Source organism: Xyrauchen texanus, chromosome 31 (genome assembly GCF_025860055.1).
Source record: "Xyrauchen texanus isolate HMW12.3.18 chromosome 31, RBS_HiC_50CHRs, whole genome shotgun sequence".
NCBI lineage: Eukaryota > Metazoa > Chordata > Actinopteri > Cypriniformes > Catostomidae > Xyrauchen > Xyrauchen texanus.
In genome coordinates this window covers 6,241,639-6,259,067 of record NC_068306.1, presented here as the reverse complement: position 1 = coordinate 6,259,067, position 17,429 = coordinate 6,241,639, and the positions used below count along the sequence as shown (strand labels likewise).

Genomic DNA, 17,429 nt, shown 5'->3' with positions numbered 1-17,429 from the left:
TAGATCCTACCTGCTGCGAGAGAGGAGTTGCTACAACACAGCGACCAGGGGGGAAGCGGGGATTGCCCAAGGGAGACGCAGGTCTGCTCGCAAAGGGACTGTACCATGGAAAATACACACTGTGGGATTAATCCACACAGGGGCCCGAACTGTGAAGTACCTATTCCAGTACAGAGTAGTTTCAGTACCCGTAGTGGGTCTGGTCGGGGAATTCCTCTGCTGAATTCATGGATCAGAGGGCTAAGGAGGAGTCCAAACCCGGGGGTGGCTGAAGTGGCTTTTTCTCGCACCGAGAACATGAACCATTAATAAAACGCTGCCTGCATGTGCCCAGGCAGCCCAGGCACGTGAGGCAGCTCTTATGACCGTCAGAAGTGGAGAGCAATTCAACCGCATCCTGGAACTACACGTGGACGGAAAGACATCTTTAAAAAGGCGCGTCCTGAAAAGGACGTTCAACGCCAGCTGTGTATTTCTCTTTTAGAGAAAACAAACTCTACAGTGCCTAGGGGCAAAGCTGCACTGTTGTGCAGAGGAGAAAGCCGCTGATATGCGCCGTAGATCCAACAGCATACGCTCCGTAGAGATGAAGTGAACAGTTAGTAAATACAGCTGATCGCACAACTGCTCGGCTCCGAAGGTAAAATCTGAATGGACAGACTCGTTTCCCTCTCTTTACACCCGTATGTCCGGGGGTGGGACATGCACATTCTGTCTGCCAATTTCTCATTGGCCTTTTCTCAAGTTCAGAGATGCGCGAGGCTCTCGAGAGACCCCTAGTGTCGCTTCTTCGAAAACAACGTCGAAGTGAGCAACAGACGGGGAATGTTAGTTTACAATGTGGAGAATTTTGTGTACCTGACATGACCTTTCATAATTACACATGAAATATGACATCATTTGGACAGGCTACATGGCGTTTCTACATTTAAAAAACTTAAATAATAACAATAGCGAGAGGTTTAGACTTCACCCTATTTAGGCTTGGTCGACAACTTCATGTTGTCCTAAACGGGAAATTCTATATTTAGCCTGTACACTCTTAAGTACGCTAGAAATAATGCCAATTTGTTAGTCTGAGCTTTAAAGTCTCAGTCGGTGCGCCCCATGCTCCACTCAGAACTGAGCTTTAGTCCGCTACGAACCTGGTCGTAGATTTGCGGAAACCATGAATTCAACGTAATCTACTAAAGAGAAGAATTTCAGAGCAAATCAGAATAAACGCAAATGTAACAATTTATTTACCAGGTAAAATAATACATTCATCAATTCCAATTAGACGATAATAGGTCAAATTTAAACATTTATCAAAACATAAGGAATAAGAATTGCATACCTGGTAAAGAACATGACACAGCGATTGTGCGATGAGATCTGACTACAGATTCCCCGAGCTCCTTTGCCATCTCTCCTTAAGTACCAAACGATTCGTTATTTCAGATGTGTTTGTTTGATGTTATTCAGGATTAGTTTTCACAATTTAGGAGGATGTAAGTAGACCTTTGAAACTTGTAACTGAGAAGGTTGTTTGATGTTGACAACGAATACACCTAATCTGCATACAGCATATGGTTCCTGTGAGAGACCAGGTAGGCTCTCAGAGGTAGGCTAACTACTGGTTAACCCGCTGCTACTCAAAATGCAGCCTGCGATACGCATGCGGCCCCCCAAGCAATCTTTTTCAACCCACGTTATGAATTGTGAGGATTTATATGAGGATATACGCTGAGACGCCTTCACGCAAATACTATTTAGCGATCTACCTCGCCAGCGCTCGTTGGCCATCCACGCCCGCGGAATTTCGCTGTGAGAATGCGTGACCGCGCCTTTATTGGTTGTTTTGCCGTATGGGAAATATGAATCTTTGCATGTTATTAGAAATAATTATTTCATCAAAATGTAATAACATGCACCGCCTCTGAAAACTTCATAGAAACAGCACAATCTGTCATTATTAGTTCTAAAGTAACACATTTGGCTTCTATTAAAAGCTATACAGCAGCTTCACATGTTTTTTCAATGTTAAAAGTGTATCCACGTTTATCTCGTAGCATTGAATGAGTAACCATGGCAACAGAACTCTCGCGCTCTCCGCGTCTCCCACAAAGCGTCATTGAGGGTGTTTTGTGACGTCAGCGTCTGACGGCTATAATAGCGCGTTTCTCAGCGCTCCTCTACAGATGACTGTCGGTTACTGCACGGATGAGACATGGTGCTGATGATGATGCACACATCGAATAACTCGTTCTCTGAAGATCGGCGTGTCTATGAACAGGTGAGCAGGCTGAAAAGCAATTGGCAAATGCTTGTTTGCAATGCTGTTTATTAATTAATTATTTTATTGTTACTCTATATTTAACTTCATTTTAAAAGATTAATTAAATATATTTATTTGCAAAATTAAAAGCATTTACTTATTTAGTAATTATTTAGCCTTAACTACGTTTTTAAAACAAGACATAAATATAAGTATTTGGGTCACTGACTAAAAGGTTGTCCAAAGTGATAAAAATTAGTAATGTTAATAATAATAATAATAATAATTACAAAATAATAAAACACGTGTCAGGTTCGTAGACATGTGATCTTTGAGTTCATAATTTTTTACAAGTTTTACACATTTATAGCATTTTGTACAACAACAAAATATATATATTTAATGACTTTAAAAAATGTCACGTGGTGCAACCATCAGTTAAAAGGGATAAAGAAAGTGTCCTTGCACCTTCAAGACATGTGTTCATGAGTGTACACAACCTTATTTATTTCGAAAAAAAATTCAAACATATGTTTCAAGGTGAAATTGTATTTTTTTTAACAGATATCATGAGCTTTTAAGTCAAGAATATCTAGAAGTTTTCTCACAGTTGCACCAAATGACCTGAACCAAATAGGCTTTTTCATGAAAATATGAAAATATTGATATTTAATGACATGACAAAATTAAGATTTGTTTTTAAATGTTCACGCAGTCTTTTTTACTTTTGTCACATTTGTTACACCACATGACTTTGATTTGGTGGACAAACGTTTTTTTAAATTATATTTTAAAATAAAAAAATGTCACTGCATTTTTTACATTTTTCAATTTCAGCTTAATGAGACATCTCCGGACGGTTGCTCCACATGATGTTTTTGACTTTAGGCCCCAGAAAAAAGGTCAAAATGACTTTGAACGCAGTAATTGAAAAGTGTTCATTATAAAAGGGGTGTATTCCAGTAACTGTCTTGTGTGAATTGCATTTGTAATGTATTTTTTAATAATTTATTAGACGCTGACACAAAATAAATGAGCGTCACGTCATTGACCAATTTGTCAAATTAAAATAATGTATTCATTATTATATTTAACTGCATTTTAAACAACCCATTTTAAATCGGTCTATTAATTTGTCCATTTAATAAAGGGATTTAATCATTCACATTATGTTAGGAGCGCCATGACCGTGAGCTTCAGGTGAGCAGCCTGCTTGATGAGAAAAACCAGCTTGAAGCCGCTCTGACGAAAGAGAAAGAGACGGTTCAGCAGCTGCAAGAACAACTCCGTCAGAGAGATGGCACAATCTTGGACCTAAAAGACTTGATGAGCCAGATGAAAGACTCCTTCGATGACCAGGTGAGAGCTTTAGAGGAGCAAATTCACACCATCAATCAAATGCAAATAGAGCGCAAAGTCAAGGCTCAGCAAAAGGCAGAGATAAAAATGGCCAAAACTCGGCAAAAGGAAGAGAGACGGAGGGCCAAAGATGAGTTGAAGATGGCCGAAGCCCAGCATAAATTGGAGGCGAAGAGAGCTGAAGTGGAGCAAAGGGCACAGAGACGGAGGGCAAAAGAGGAGTTGAAGATGGCCGAAGCTCTGCAAAAGTTGGCGGCGAAGAGAGCTGAAGCTGAGCTAAAGGCACAGAAACGGAGAGCCAAAGAAGAGATGAAGAACTCTGAAGCCCAGACCAAGCTAGAGATAAAGAGAGCCCAGGCCCTGCAAAAGGTCGAAGAAAAGCAACGTAAAGCAGAGCAACATTTTAAGGAGAAAAGTGCGAAAGCCCAGCTGAAGAGAGAAGGAGCGCAGCTTAAGCTGGATATGATGAGAGCCAACATCCAGAAAGAACTAGACGAACAGAGAGCCAAAGTTCAGCTACAGGCAGAAACGAGAGCGAAGGCTGAGCAACACCTAGAAGAAATGACACTCAAAGCTGAGAAGACAGCAGAGGTCGTCGTGGAAAAAGGGAAGGTTCAGCTACAGGCAGAAACGAGAGCGAAAGCCGAGCAAAAGGCAGCTGAAGAAGTCAAGGAAAGAGGGCTGAAGCGAAGACATTATGATGAAACCTAAAGTCAAACAGAAGTCCAAAGCAGGCCGCTTTGAGTCACGTCTCCAGTCGGATGATGAAAGATACAAAGATTAAAAACACAATATTGCACGCACATGCACGCACTGTTTCATTGAACTGAAGAAAAAACTTCTTTATGGATCTCTCAAGAGTTTACAAGGGAAAATGCTTCTATTTTGCACACTTTTATACAAATATTTTCATTTCAAATTATATTTTTTACTGTTCAATATTTGAATTATCCATACCATGATATATCCTTTAATATATATATATATATATATATATATATATATATATATATATATATATATATATATATATATACATACATACAATACTGTGCAAATGTCTTGGGCACATAAGATGTTTCACAAAAGCATTAGTCTTAAGATGGTTGTGGAGCGGAGGGGCGGGCCGGAAAAATCGGCCCCGCCCCCTCCACTCCACAATGGTTATTTATATCTTCAGCTTTAGTGTGTCAGTAGGAAATATAAATGTTAGACTCCCAAACATTACTTTTGCAAATAGAAAAGATTAGAATAGAAGAACAGGGAGTCCTGCAACAGATGTCATGACCCCCACAGACCCCCACTGAACATTGGGACAGTCTGAGATTAGACTAAATAGAAGAACTGTGGTGAATTCTCCAAGAAGCCTGAAACATCCCATCAGCCAACAACCAAGACACACTGTGTACAGGGGTATCTAGGAGAATTTGGGGCAGTTTTAAAGGCAAAAGTGGCCACGTAAGCATATAAAAAGCTAAATCAATATATGGTGTGGACACTTTTGCCTTGCCCCAATTGCATAGTGAGGATGTCTTCCAAAATAATGCCATAAATAGTTTTCATTTATCACTTAATGTCATGGCATTAATTTGGAAGACATCCTCACTATGCAACATTATTCTCAACTGCACAGTACTGTATATATGTGTGTGTATGTGTGTGTGTGTGTGTGTGTGTGTGTGTGTGTGTGTGTGTGTGTGTGTGTGTAGATGTGTGTGTAGATGTGTATGTGTGTGTGTGTGTGTGTGTGTGTGTGTGTGTGTATGTATGTGTATGTGTGTGTGTGTGTGTGTGTGTGTGTGTGTGTGTGTGTGTGTGTGTGTGTGTGTATATACACCATGCATATTTTCTGTGCATTTCCACTGTTTGTATTCTAGCACTATTCTGCCAAACGATAATAAAGTTGACTCTAATTTAATTATCAGAATAACCATTTGAGTAAGAGTTTGAAGATTGTGCATTGTATTTAGTATTTCATTTAACAACGAAGGAGCAAAGTACTCAAAATTAAATGATTAACTCGCGCACTTGCGCACTGAGGAAAGTAAGAGCCTTTGTGTAGTGGAGGGGGGCAAGGCAGGGCCGGGCCGGGCCAATGGACCTGATGGGGTGCGCGAGGCATAAAGTCGGCCGGTGGAGGGAGATAGAGAGAGAGAGAGAGAGAGAGAGAGAGTATTAAGAGCATGTCCGTCTTATGTGTTTATTATGTTTGTGCTTTTGTTTTGAGTTTAATTAGATTAAAATAATTTTTCATATTATTTCAAAATTGGTACATTTAATTATTGGTTTAAGTTATTTATTGAATTACTGATTTCATTTTTGAGTATTGACCAACAGTCAACAACAGTCCACCAGTGAAATAACCTCTTTTGCACACTTTTATACTGAAGCATTTGCATTCAGATTTCAGCATAACAATGTGAGAAAAGGGTTAAAAATGTACATTTATTTTCAGATTTGGCTCATTCAACAATGTTGTTGAAATGGTGGACTCAGTTATGTATATGGAGCGACAATCTTCACCTGCTAGTATTATTATATTACTATTATGATACTTTTGCAAGTATCAGAAAACGTTCGGCATTTTTACATTCTCAAAAAACATAATTTAGTATGATTTATAAGCTGTTTTCGACCAAATGTCCCCACAACGTCAAAAATGTTGGGTTTTACTATCCTTATGGGGACATTTGGTCCCCACAAAGTGATAAATACACGCTCACACACACACACACACACACACAAATGATGTTACCCTAAGGACAATCTAAATACAACCTGAAGCACCTAACTACGTCTGGCGAAACACACTTCGGTCACATACTTAAGACAATTACTGCAGGTACTTTAGCCTAATGTTCCTCTAAACCTGTATGTCTTTTGTGGAGCTTTTAAAGACGCAGCATCCTCTTGAAGGGCTTTTCTCAGAGGATTAGCAGTTACAGAAATACTCAAACCAGCCCAAACTAGACAGTGCAGTGTAGACAATTTAACATTTTTAGGTCTCGGTTATCACTGACTAAACAACACTTTATTCCTCATGAATAAAATAAAAATGCTTAAATGCAGAATATGTAGTGAATGTAAAGAAAATGTTGAACATGTGATTATGAAGTGTATAAAGTATAGGAGAGATCTAAACTTACAGGTACAATATCTAAAGTGGGAAGAGACTGGAGTGTTCGGGGAATTCTAGGAATTCTCTATTTTTAACCCTTGTGCGACCTTCTGGACATTTTTGTCTCTTTCATTTTCGTTTTTTCATTCATTTTAGCTGTGTTAATGTCAATGGCATAAAGTTTACCAAAGGGGTGCATTATTATTCAACCTCAGTTCCTATAACACATCTATAACACACTGTGCACACAAAATAGTCACACTAAGGACCTTCGGGACAAAAATGTCCCCATTGAAACCCATTAAAATGGCAGTATTTGATCCCGGTGCCGTTAAAGCATAAAACCATCATTTGTACATACATTTGTAATATTTTCCACCAGATGGCGCCATTGTCATGTTTAGCCTATGGAGCAAATACAAGCTTTTTCCCAATTCTCTGTTTGCTGTATTATGGAGCAGAATATAGGATGCAGCTAAAATTGTGGGGATGTGTTGGTATGGATGTCAGAGTGTTTTGTATGTGTGTATTGAGAAATTCGCACGTGTGTGTGTGTGTGTGTGTGTGTGTGTGTGTGTGTGTGTGTGTGTAAGTGTGTAAAAACAACAGTGGCATTATATAAACAACCGGGCATTTGAAGGGTTAAAATCCTAAAAATGAATGAATGTTTGGTAGTTATAATCAGGACTGATGTTGATTAAAAAATTTACTTATTAAAAGTGGAAAATAATTTTAACATATAATATTATTACGGCAGTTTTTTGACACTAACATTTTTATCCTCTAAGGACCTCTGAGTAGCTTTTTTAAATTGACGCACAAGGGTTAAATTCCTATAAGAAACAGCTACAAATCAGCATATTTAAGTAGGAGACTGAAGCGTTGATGCCACCACTCCGATATAGTAGGTGGCGCTGTACACCCGTTTACGCTGGTTTGTTTTCCGCCATAAAACGGACAGAAGAAGAAGAAGAAAGGGATCTTAATGGGTGCGACTTCCGCCGAAAGCAGTACTACTGTAGCACTCGTTAGCTGCGGCTGTTTTGTTCCAGTTGTTTCGGTTGCAGCACGTTACGATGTCCTTACGGAGCTCAGGGACATCATGTGCGGTTTATGGCTGTACACACAACCGGGTCAAGCTTAACCTGTGGCTTAAGCAAGAGTGTTGTGTACACAGACCAAAAATGAAGGCAGACTGCTCCTGTCAGCGCTGGTACAGTTTCCATCGCCTCCCAAAGGAAGATGAGGCTAAACGAGCATGGTTAAAAAACCTGAACTTAAAGAAGCCTCCCAAAACGCTTTATGTGTGCTCCTTTCATTTTGTGGACAAAAAGCCGACGCAGGACAACCCATACCCCACACTGTTTCTGGGTTACGAGAGGCCACCAGAGAAGAGGCGCCGAGTCACAAGGAGGGAAGACGAAAGTGTCTTAACAGGTAGTCAACATATATTATTATGTCACACAAATGTCAGCATTTGAACAAAGAACCATTTGATTATGAGAGAAGTATTTGTGGTAGGTTGGGACAGGATTTAGGTAGGAAAAGGCTTTTACGTGCACAGCCAGGGGCATAGTTTCAGGAGGGATGGGGGGGACGTAACTCCCCAATATTTATACCATGATCAATGGAAAGATGTAGGTGCTTCACGCTGCAACCCCATTTACCTAACCAGGTATTATAATAAAAGTCAATGTTCGCTGGTCAAATGCTAGAGGCGTTAGTGGGCGATTTGCCAGTCAGTGACTAAAATCATGCACTTTTATTTGTTTACAGATACTTGTGATTTATATAGTCTAGGCAAGATGAGTTCTACTTTTAAAATAAGTGTGTGAACGCTTTAAAAATGACTTTACACACATTATAAGATAAACAAGAGTGGTTCAGTTATATAAAAACAAACTTTAGGGTATCATTTTAATTCAGTATACATGGTGGACAGTGTTGGGTAAATGACTCTTAAAAGTAATTCCATCTTATATAGATGTACAGTCTTATACAGTGTATATGATGAACCGTCGTCATGTCTTGCTGTCAAGATCGAAACTATCTGGGATCTGGAACGTGGTGACTTCATACAGTCTGAGGCTGCATTTCCACTGACGCGGAAGAAATCCGCACAACGCCACTCCCAACGCTAGGGAACCGCTTGCCCCGCGCTCAATTTTACAATCCACCTCGCGAGCTTGACGCTCGGCTTCCATTGGAAGGAATTGAAAGCGCTCGCTCCCATTCGCTCCGCACGCGCCAGTGGAAACATACGATAAGAAAGCCAAACCGCTAGCGTATTTAGCAACGCGCTTGTCTAGATGTAGGTGTGTGGTGGTGGTGGCGTAGTGGTCTAAGCACAGAACTGTTAATTCTGTTAATCAGAAGGTTGCTGGTTCGAGCCCCACGGCCACCACCATTGTGTCCTTGAGCAAGGCACTTAACTCCAGGTTGCTCCGGGGGGATTGTCCCTGTAATAAGTGCACTGTAAGTCACTTTGGATAAAAGCGTCTGCCAAATGCATAAATGTAAATGTAGAACACAGGCTAAATATCGAAAATTACTCAAAAGCTTATCGTCGATATCATGTTTTTTTTTTTTATTGCGATTAAATATTGATATCGTTTTATCGCCTAGTTGCATATTGCTGTTCTAGCTTTTATTTTTAATCGTGCTTTTATGACGACGTGTGTTTTTGCCGGAAGCTTCACTTAGCCGGATAAACGGACCGCGACTGGTATTTTATATCTCCATATTCATGACACAGTCTGTTGATTGGAACACACCTTGTGATCATTGAAGACTTGAGTCACGTCTGACATCTTTACGCTGGCCTTTGAGCCTGACGAATGGTGTGTGTGTGGTAATTTTGAAATGTAATGTTTTAAATTGTATTAATTACTATGAAGCACTTTGGTCAACTCTGTTGTTTTATACAAAGTTGAGTTGAGAGATTAAAGTGCAAATGTTGTGGTTTAATTATATAAATGTAGACAGTGGATTAGTGCTCTGCTCGGTCATCTGATACAACATGAATTATTCTCAATGTCTGTGGAGTTTCCAGCCTTTAACAATTTAATAAATCTCACTAGGACCATTTTTATTTGATTAATGGTCAATTTCAGTGTAAGAAATGACACATTCTGAAAATGAGGATTTTTAAAGCAGTCGTGTGTCGGTCGTACTGCGCTGGTACCGGATTTAGTCGGTACTCAGTTCTGCACAAACACTGGTGTCATTGCATCTTTTTTTATTTTAGTATCGGCTTGGTACCAAATTACTGGTACTTTTGACAACACTAAAATAATTGCAATTAAATCATTTTTAATGTTATGTGGTTGTATATAATGTGTACTTTGGATACAAAACTTATTTTGTTCATCTAAGCATCAGAAATATTGTGAAATTAATGTTTTTTTCTTTTATACTTGAAGGTATCTTGGAAAATCAAACTAAGGTAAATTTCATTATATTCAGATCTGTTCTTGTTTGTGATCCTATAACAATCTTGAGTGTGATGAATGTCAGTCCATTATAATGAGGATGTTTTTGTGTTCAGATGTTCATCATGAGAGAGCAGGTGGATGTGATCTGCTGTAAATCAGTAGGAACTGATCTGTCCATGCTGGATATTGATGATTTCATCACAGAAATCTCTCAGCTGAAGAAAGAGGTGACGTCACTGAAGACAAAACTGATGGAGAGAGATCTCATTTCACCCTCTGCCTGTTCTGAACAGAGATCCAGAGACACACAGGACTCACAGCTCACTTTACTCTGTTCTACTGATGCTCAGGAGAGTGTGTGTGACAGTAATCAGGGTGATCAAACCTCCACAGAGTCTCTGACTTCTGTCTGTAACGCTGGAGAACAGCAGATGCTGCAGACACCAGTGAAGATTGAAGTGAAGCAGGAGGAGATAAAAGAAGAAAACACAACAGAGGAACAACAGAGAGATGAAGATGATGATGATGATGAACAGCAGATGCTGCAGACATCAGTGAAGATTGAAGTGAAGCAGGAGGAGATAAAAGAAGAAAACTCAACAGAGGAAGAACTGAGTAATGAAGATCCTCCAGGTACGTTTCTTCCTTTTAATATGAAATCATTGTTGGCCTTAAAAATGATTTCTTGAGGTTAAAGCCACACCATGCTCTGGTGAAAATTATTATAATTAAATTTTTTTAACTTTTTTTTGGTGAGTAAAATTAACAAATGACCGTTTTATGAAAGCTTTTTCTAAAGATAGGTCCAGGAGAATTTTCTTAGTCATTTTTTAGGTGTTGAAAAACAGTATGAAATACAGATAAAGCTGAATACACTATGGCTGGTGTGATGTGTAAAAATATATTTGATCGATAATCTCCTTAACAAATATTGCGATTTATATGATTATATCGTCAACCCCCCCCAGCCGAGGGTCATTTATTGAAACATGAAAAACTCAAATCCAACATTTACCATCACGCAAGTATCCGGAAAATGACTAGTAGCCTACAGATTAAGAGCTAAATACAATTATAAATGTAAAGATAATAATAATAATCATCATAAATAAGCCGAATAAATACTCTTGTGTTCCCAAAATAATGCTGCTAAATGTGTTTTCTTATCAAATCTGTCTTTATATTGCATTTTTGCCAGGGCTGCCCCAACCAAAGATTTTGCTAGTCGACTAGTAAGCATTAGTTTACTAGTTAGTTACATACACACTCCAGAAGTTGTTGCAACCGCTATTAAACACAAGAACTTGCGGTATGAGCGCTCTGTTCGATATGTGTTTATTGTGTTTTACATAATTCATGTGTATTTTTCAGTGCATGACATTTTTCTCTCGTTGCCGTTTTAATGACCGTAAAATGAGCTTATTATCGTCTGTGGTGTTGTGATGGAAAATATAGATTTTCTGCAGATCTGAGATTATCGTGTGTAATTCCTGATAAATGAGCTCGTTAAATCCAACAGCGGATTGTAAATGAGTCCATTGACGGCTGTTAGATGTTGTATTTAGCGGTTTATAGATTTTACAAGGTTAAAACGTCTCCGTTGGTGGCTAACGTACATGATTATCAATGTTATTTTATCACTCAATTGTAATTAATATTTAACGTTATGTGGTTGTATATAATGTTTACATTGGATATAAACCCTATTTTAATCATCTAAGCATCAGAAATATTGTGAATTTAAACTTTTTTTTTTTTCTTTTTTTACTTCCAAGGTATTGTGGAGAATCAAACGAAGGTAAATTTCATTGTCATTTTTGTTATAATATTCTGACTGTACATGAATACACACCTAAAGTCCTTTTCATACCAAAGGTGGCACGATATTGAGAGGCGAGTCGCCAGATATTGGCCCTTTCCCGTAGAAAGCGAATGTTCGCCGTTAGCACATCCATTCCTTAACAGTAGGTGGCGCTAATCGACTAGCAATTTTACCGCAGCACAATTGGAGGCTCAGCGCACATTTGAGCTGGTCTGCCCTCAACCCATGACGCTCCATGAGAAGAGGAGGTACTTGAAAACTGATTTCTCTACAAGCTGCAGAAATTATGAGTACGTTCTTGATTTGCTCAATGAGACAAAACATTCGAGACCCTTCACAAACTATTTCAGTTCACCTGCTGGCGAGTTGACTGGCAGTATGTGTGTACACAGTCTGTGGGGTGATTACAAAGAATTGAGTGGGGGAAAAAATCATATTAACAGTTAAGACATATCATATTAAATAAGAGTGATTATATGCCACTCCCATTCATTTAAGTACACTTGTTATTCACTCCGTAATACACACACACATATAATGACTGTTGTAACCGATTGTGAGTTTGAACTTCTGATTGTCTTATTGCATGTGTATCTACATTTGCTCAAAACAAGACATACAGTGCACAAGTCAGCCTTAATTTTATTAATATTTGGCGAATAAAAACACTTAATATCCATACAGTTGTTTATTAAAAAAGGTGATACAATGGCAACTATGTATGTGTGTGTGTAATATGTGTTATTCATGATATAAGATAACTCGCTTAAGATTAAATGCAATGGAAAAAAATACAGCAATATATGAAGACAGTCCATGTAAGATCTGAGGGCTTTTTAAAGGGGCTAAACGGCTTTCTGTGCTTAAGCGCGCTACATGTTCCGCTAGTTTTGGGAACTGCAGCGGCTCCTGATATGTGATTCACAGCTCATATTTGATTGGTCAGGGTTTCTTTGCCGGGCGATTGGGGAAAAAATAAAATAAAAAATTTACACTCGCTGTAAAAAAAGTCTTCGCTTTGTCGGTGCGTGATTCGCCGTGAACGTTCGTCCCAGGTGTGAAGTGCTTGTTAGGAATCCATTGTTACCGTGAAAAGGTTAATGACGGCGAGAAATCGCGTTGAACGTTCTCTTTTGGTGTGAAAATAACTTTACGGAGTTGAAATTTTCATTTTAGTGAAAATGTTTGTTCCTACACCAGTTAAAGGCGAATGTCTGATATAATTCCTGCAGTCAAATAAACAAAACCAAACTCGAAGTGCTCATTTATATTTATATAATCTCAGAATTACTTATTTTATTTAACAGTTGTTCTTGTGGTTAATAATGTTTTTGAGTGTGATGAATGTCAGTCCATTATAATGAGGATGTTTTTGTGTTCAGATGTTCATCATGAGAGAGCAGGTGGATGTGATCTGCTGTAAATCAGTAGGAACTGATCTGTCCATGCTGGATATTGATGATTTCATCACAGAAATCTCTCAGCTGAAGAAAGAGGTGACGTCACTGAAGACAAAACTGATGGAGAGAGAACTGTATTCATCCTGCACCTGTTTTGAGCGAGTTAAAGTTGAGATTGTAAGTAAGTTTCAAATGATGTGATATGACTGTGACTCTGTGATGATGAACGGTACAGATGTGATTGTGTTGTGTTTGTCAGGAGCTGGAAAAGGTTTCCTGTCAATCTTCAGTGTGTGTGACTGATGGGACCTCCACAGAATGTCAGGATTCAGTGTGGAGCGGCAGAGATCAGTCCACACCACAGCAGCTGCTGGACAAACTCTCTGAACAGAGATCCAGAGACACACAGGACTCACAGCTCACTTTACTCTGTTCTACTGATGCTCAGGAGAGTGTGTGTGACAGTAATCAGGGTGATCAAACCTCCACAGAGTCTCTGACTTCTGTCTGTAACGCTGGAGAACAGCAGATGCTGCAGACACCAGTGAAGATTGAAGTGAAGCAGGAGGAGATAAAAGAAGAAATCACAGCAGAGGAACAACAGAGAGATGATGAAGGTGATGATGAACAGCAGATGCTGCAGACACCAGTGAGGACTGAAGTGATGCAACAGGAGATGAATGAAAACACCACAGAGGAAGAACAGAGTGATGAAGATGATTTTTTCCCTCCAGGTAAAAAGGTCGTTTCTTCCTTTTTAATGTTTTTTTACATTTTCATGTCAACCAACTGTCATGTTAGGATCTCTTAGAATAATGTTTTTTTGTCATTTAAAAGTCACACTGAATATTCTCTGCTGTTTTTAGTTTCATTTTCGAAGGTCTCCGTTGTCTTTAAAGAAGGTATTTTAATATTTCCCCAGTCAAAACAGTTCTGTAGGTGAATAGAGTTTCTGCTTAGTCTTATTTAAAAATAAATCAATAAAAGTATTGTAAGGCTTTAAAGGTATAGTTTCCCCCCAAACTGAAATTTCAGTCATCATGTACTCACCCTCATGTTGTTCCAAACCTGTATGGCTTCCTTTTTTTATCGTGGAACACAAAGAGATGTTAAGTACTGTTATTCAAGAAGCAAGCTACTTTTACTACCTAAACTACTTTTTTTTTTTTTTTTATTTATTTGAGACTTGCCACAAATATGTACTGGACTAGAGCTGGGTAAAAATTAGGGGTGTAACGATCCATTGATCTGGATCAATGCATCGATCCAATGTAATCTATTTAATGCATAAACATCGATATAGACATTTTTAAAGATGTAGCACTACCTTTATTTTAATACACTCATGTCAGCCACGTCCGTACACGTTTGTCAGGTGATGAAGCTTAATACATTAATTTGACTGGGCACTAAATACGCCTTTTATGAGGGACATGGATGTGCGCAGTGTCTTTGAAGCCAAATTGTGCTCTGCTATCTGTGCGGGGTGTGAACTCGTCAAACGGGCTTTCTGCGAATTGTGAGCTCCATTGACTGGATTCATGTGAGCGCATCAACCGGGCACTAAAATGTAGCTCTCGTGACAAACGCAGAGCAGCTCACATGCGTGATTAATTCGGACTTCCATCAATATCGTTGCGCATACGACCCGTGATAATTTGCTATTTTAAAGTACCATAGAGAAACTCAACCGTGTGAAACATTGCCGTTCTGAACAGCAATAATGAGGGAAAGAGAAACACCATCACAAGCATCAGTTATAAGACTTTACTCATCTACACATCAACACACTTACTAACATTTATCCCAGTTAACGAACAGAATTTGTCATTACAACTGTGGAAGTCGTAGCCAAGAAAACCACGGATTGCATGGATAGTTGGAAACAAGTAATGGGAATGTAAGTACTTTGAGTTGGACTAAGTGGAAGAGCTCATGTTAACGAGAGAGGGCTTTACCTCATCTGTGCGATGCATGATTACAATTCAATTGTTTTCTTTAGTTATTTTTTCACAACAACTGGCCGTAAAGAACAGAAAGGGTATTTAAAGAGACCGTATTCAATGGCAAATGGGTTGTGTGGATCTCGTCTAGGACACTAATTGGGCTAGACAGAACAACTTTTACTCTCAGCACCCTCTGAAAGTATCTCGCTGCTGAACACTTCACAACTAAACTACACCGTTACTGGTGAGCGAAATGTAAACCTTTACCAGCCAGTTGCCAAATATATTCCCTTAAGGCAAAATTTGGTTGCAAATGCGAGTGATGTCCTCTCATTGTAGTAGAGGGTTGCACATTGAGTGAAAGATCGATCTTGGGATACAATAATCAATGTAGAGATCGTTCAATTGAAAATTGTTAGTAATCGGAAAAATTATATTTTTACCCACCCCTAGTGAATCTGTACTCAAGCAATGCTTTTAATAATGAGGATTATTTAAGACCCAATAGTACACTTATATGTACCGTGCGCTGTTGGCACTCTTAAACATTACGAAAAGCTGCATCTTTGCACTGCAGCTAAAAATGTTAAACTCACTAGTCTGTTGTTGAATGTCCGTAACCATAGCAACGGCTCCAGTACCCACACGTGCACAATGTCCGTAAGCCTAGCAACGGCTCCAGTACCCACACATGCACAAGAGTTTTTCACATTTAGGCTTACAAAATCGTATAAATAACTTTTATATTAAATATTTATACATTATAATATTTTTGAAATGTGTAAATAAAAGCATTTAATGTTTTTTAACCATAGATTCTAAATTAAATAAATTAAGCGTGACATCATATAATCATGGCATACCATGTGATCTTAATTTACATTTACATTACATTTTACATTTTATGCATTTGGCAGACGCTTTTATCCAAAGCGACTTACAGTGCACTTATTACAGGGACAATCCCCCCAGAGCAACCTGGAGTTAAGTGCCTTGCTCAAGGGCCCAACAGTGGCATCTTGGTGGTGCTGGGGCTTGAACCCCCAACCTTCTGGTCAGTAACCCTGAGCTTCAACCACTGAGCCACCACCACTGATGCACGGAGTAAACCAAGTACGGAGTAAAAGACCCAAAAGGGTTGTGCAAACTTTCAGTTCAGAATTAAGACATTCAACAACGTTACACAATGTCATTGGTCCAAGACACATTTTGTGACAAATAACATTATAATTTTTGATCAGGTATACCTATTTATTCCCTAATAGGTAGATTTAAAAAAAATGTCTCCCTAAATAAATAAAATGTACATAAAAAGATTTAATTTGTTTCTCTGCTGCACCAGAAATGGTCCACCATATTGTATTTAGATAACCTTATTAAAAAAAAGATTCAAAATGTGAATCCATTGGTTGTTTTAATATATTGAGTGAATTTGATTATTCCTGGAAATGAAGTGTCCTTTCACCATGGTCCATAAAATGCTAAAGGTATTCAAATTTAGTCCAATAAATGAAATCTAATGTTTAAAATGCCACTTTAGAAATTTGTATTTTAATATTTATTATTCATTATTAATACTGTAAAAAGTGATGTGTTTGTAGGACTTAGAGAAATTTAAATTTGCTTTTACTTTTTAATAGTTTAATTAATCCACTTCATTTTAAGTAAATTGACAAAAATTAACTGAACTTAAAATGTCGCCATGACTTTACGTATTAGCTGTACATATTCGGAGGAGGGCAGCAAGGCCTTCTCTGCTGGCCTAGAGATTGTCAGAATCATAAAATTTATACTTTTATAATTTAATATAGATTTTATTAATGCTATATGTATTTCACAGAGTTAGTTCCCATCAGTCTATTAATAGTAGTAACGTCTATCGGGTGAAAAATTTACCCTGAGGCCTTCAGAATTTTGAGTGAATCCCTTCTGCTGTTGAAGCAAATGGGGACGATGTTGTTGATTGTCATCTTTAACCAGTCAGATTTCGAGTTTGCCATGTTGGGTGTTTTCTTTGACACGCCAGAGACTTCTAGCTGGCCTAGCCAGAGTACGTCAGAATTTTTCATGTGCCTTGAGCAGAGGACTGTTCG

The 17,429-nt window shown here is 38.6% G+C and overlaps 1 protein-coding gene across 3 annotated transcripts in view; it reads left to right on the top strand.

The window, feature by feature from the left end:
* The first annotated feature begins 7,739 nt into the window (after window positions 1–7,739).
* Window positions 7,740–17,429, top strand: part of LOC127625253 (zinc finger protein 160-like) — a 124,017-nt gene continuing 114,327 nt past the window's right edge. Inside the window, exons 1-5 of one of the 3 annotated variants that reach the window (XM_052100425.1) lie at window positions 7,740–8,171; window positions 10,157–10,179; window positions 10,282–10,801; window positions 11,944–11,966; window positions 13,373–13,486. In XM_052100425.1, coding sequence (XP_051956385.1) covers window positions 7,811–8,171; window positions 10,157–10,179; window positions 10,282–10,801; window positions 11,944–11,966; window positions 13,373–13,486 — 1,041 coding nt within the window. In that variant the 5' untranslated portion in view covers window positions 7,740–7,810. The remainder of the gene's footprint in view (window positions 8,172–10,156; window positions 10,180–10,281; window positions 10,802–11,943; window positions 11,967–13,372; window positions 13,487–17,429) is intronic. The other 2 variants (XM_052100416.1, XM_052100417.1) reach the window with 2 other exon arrangements.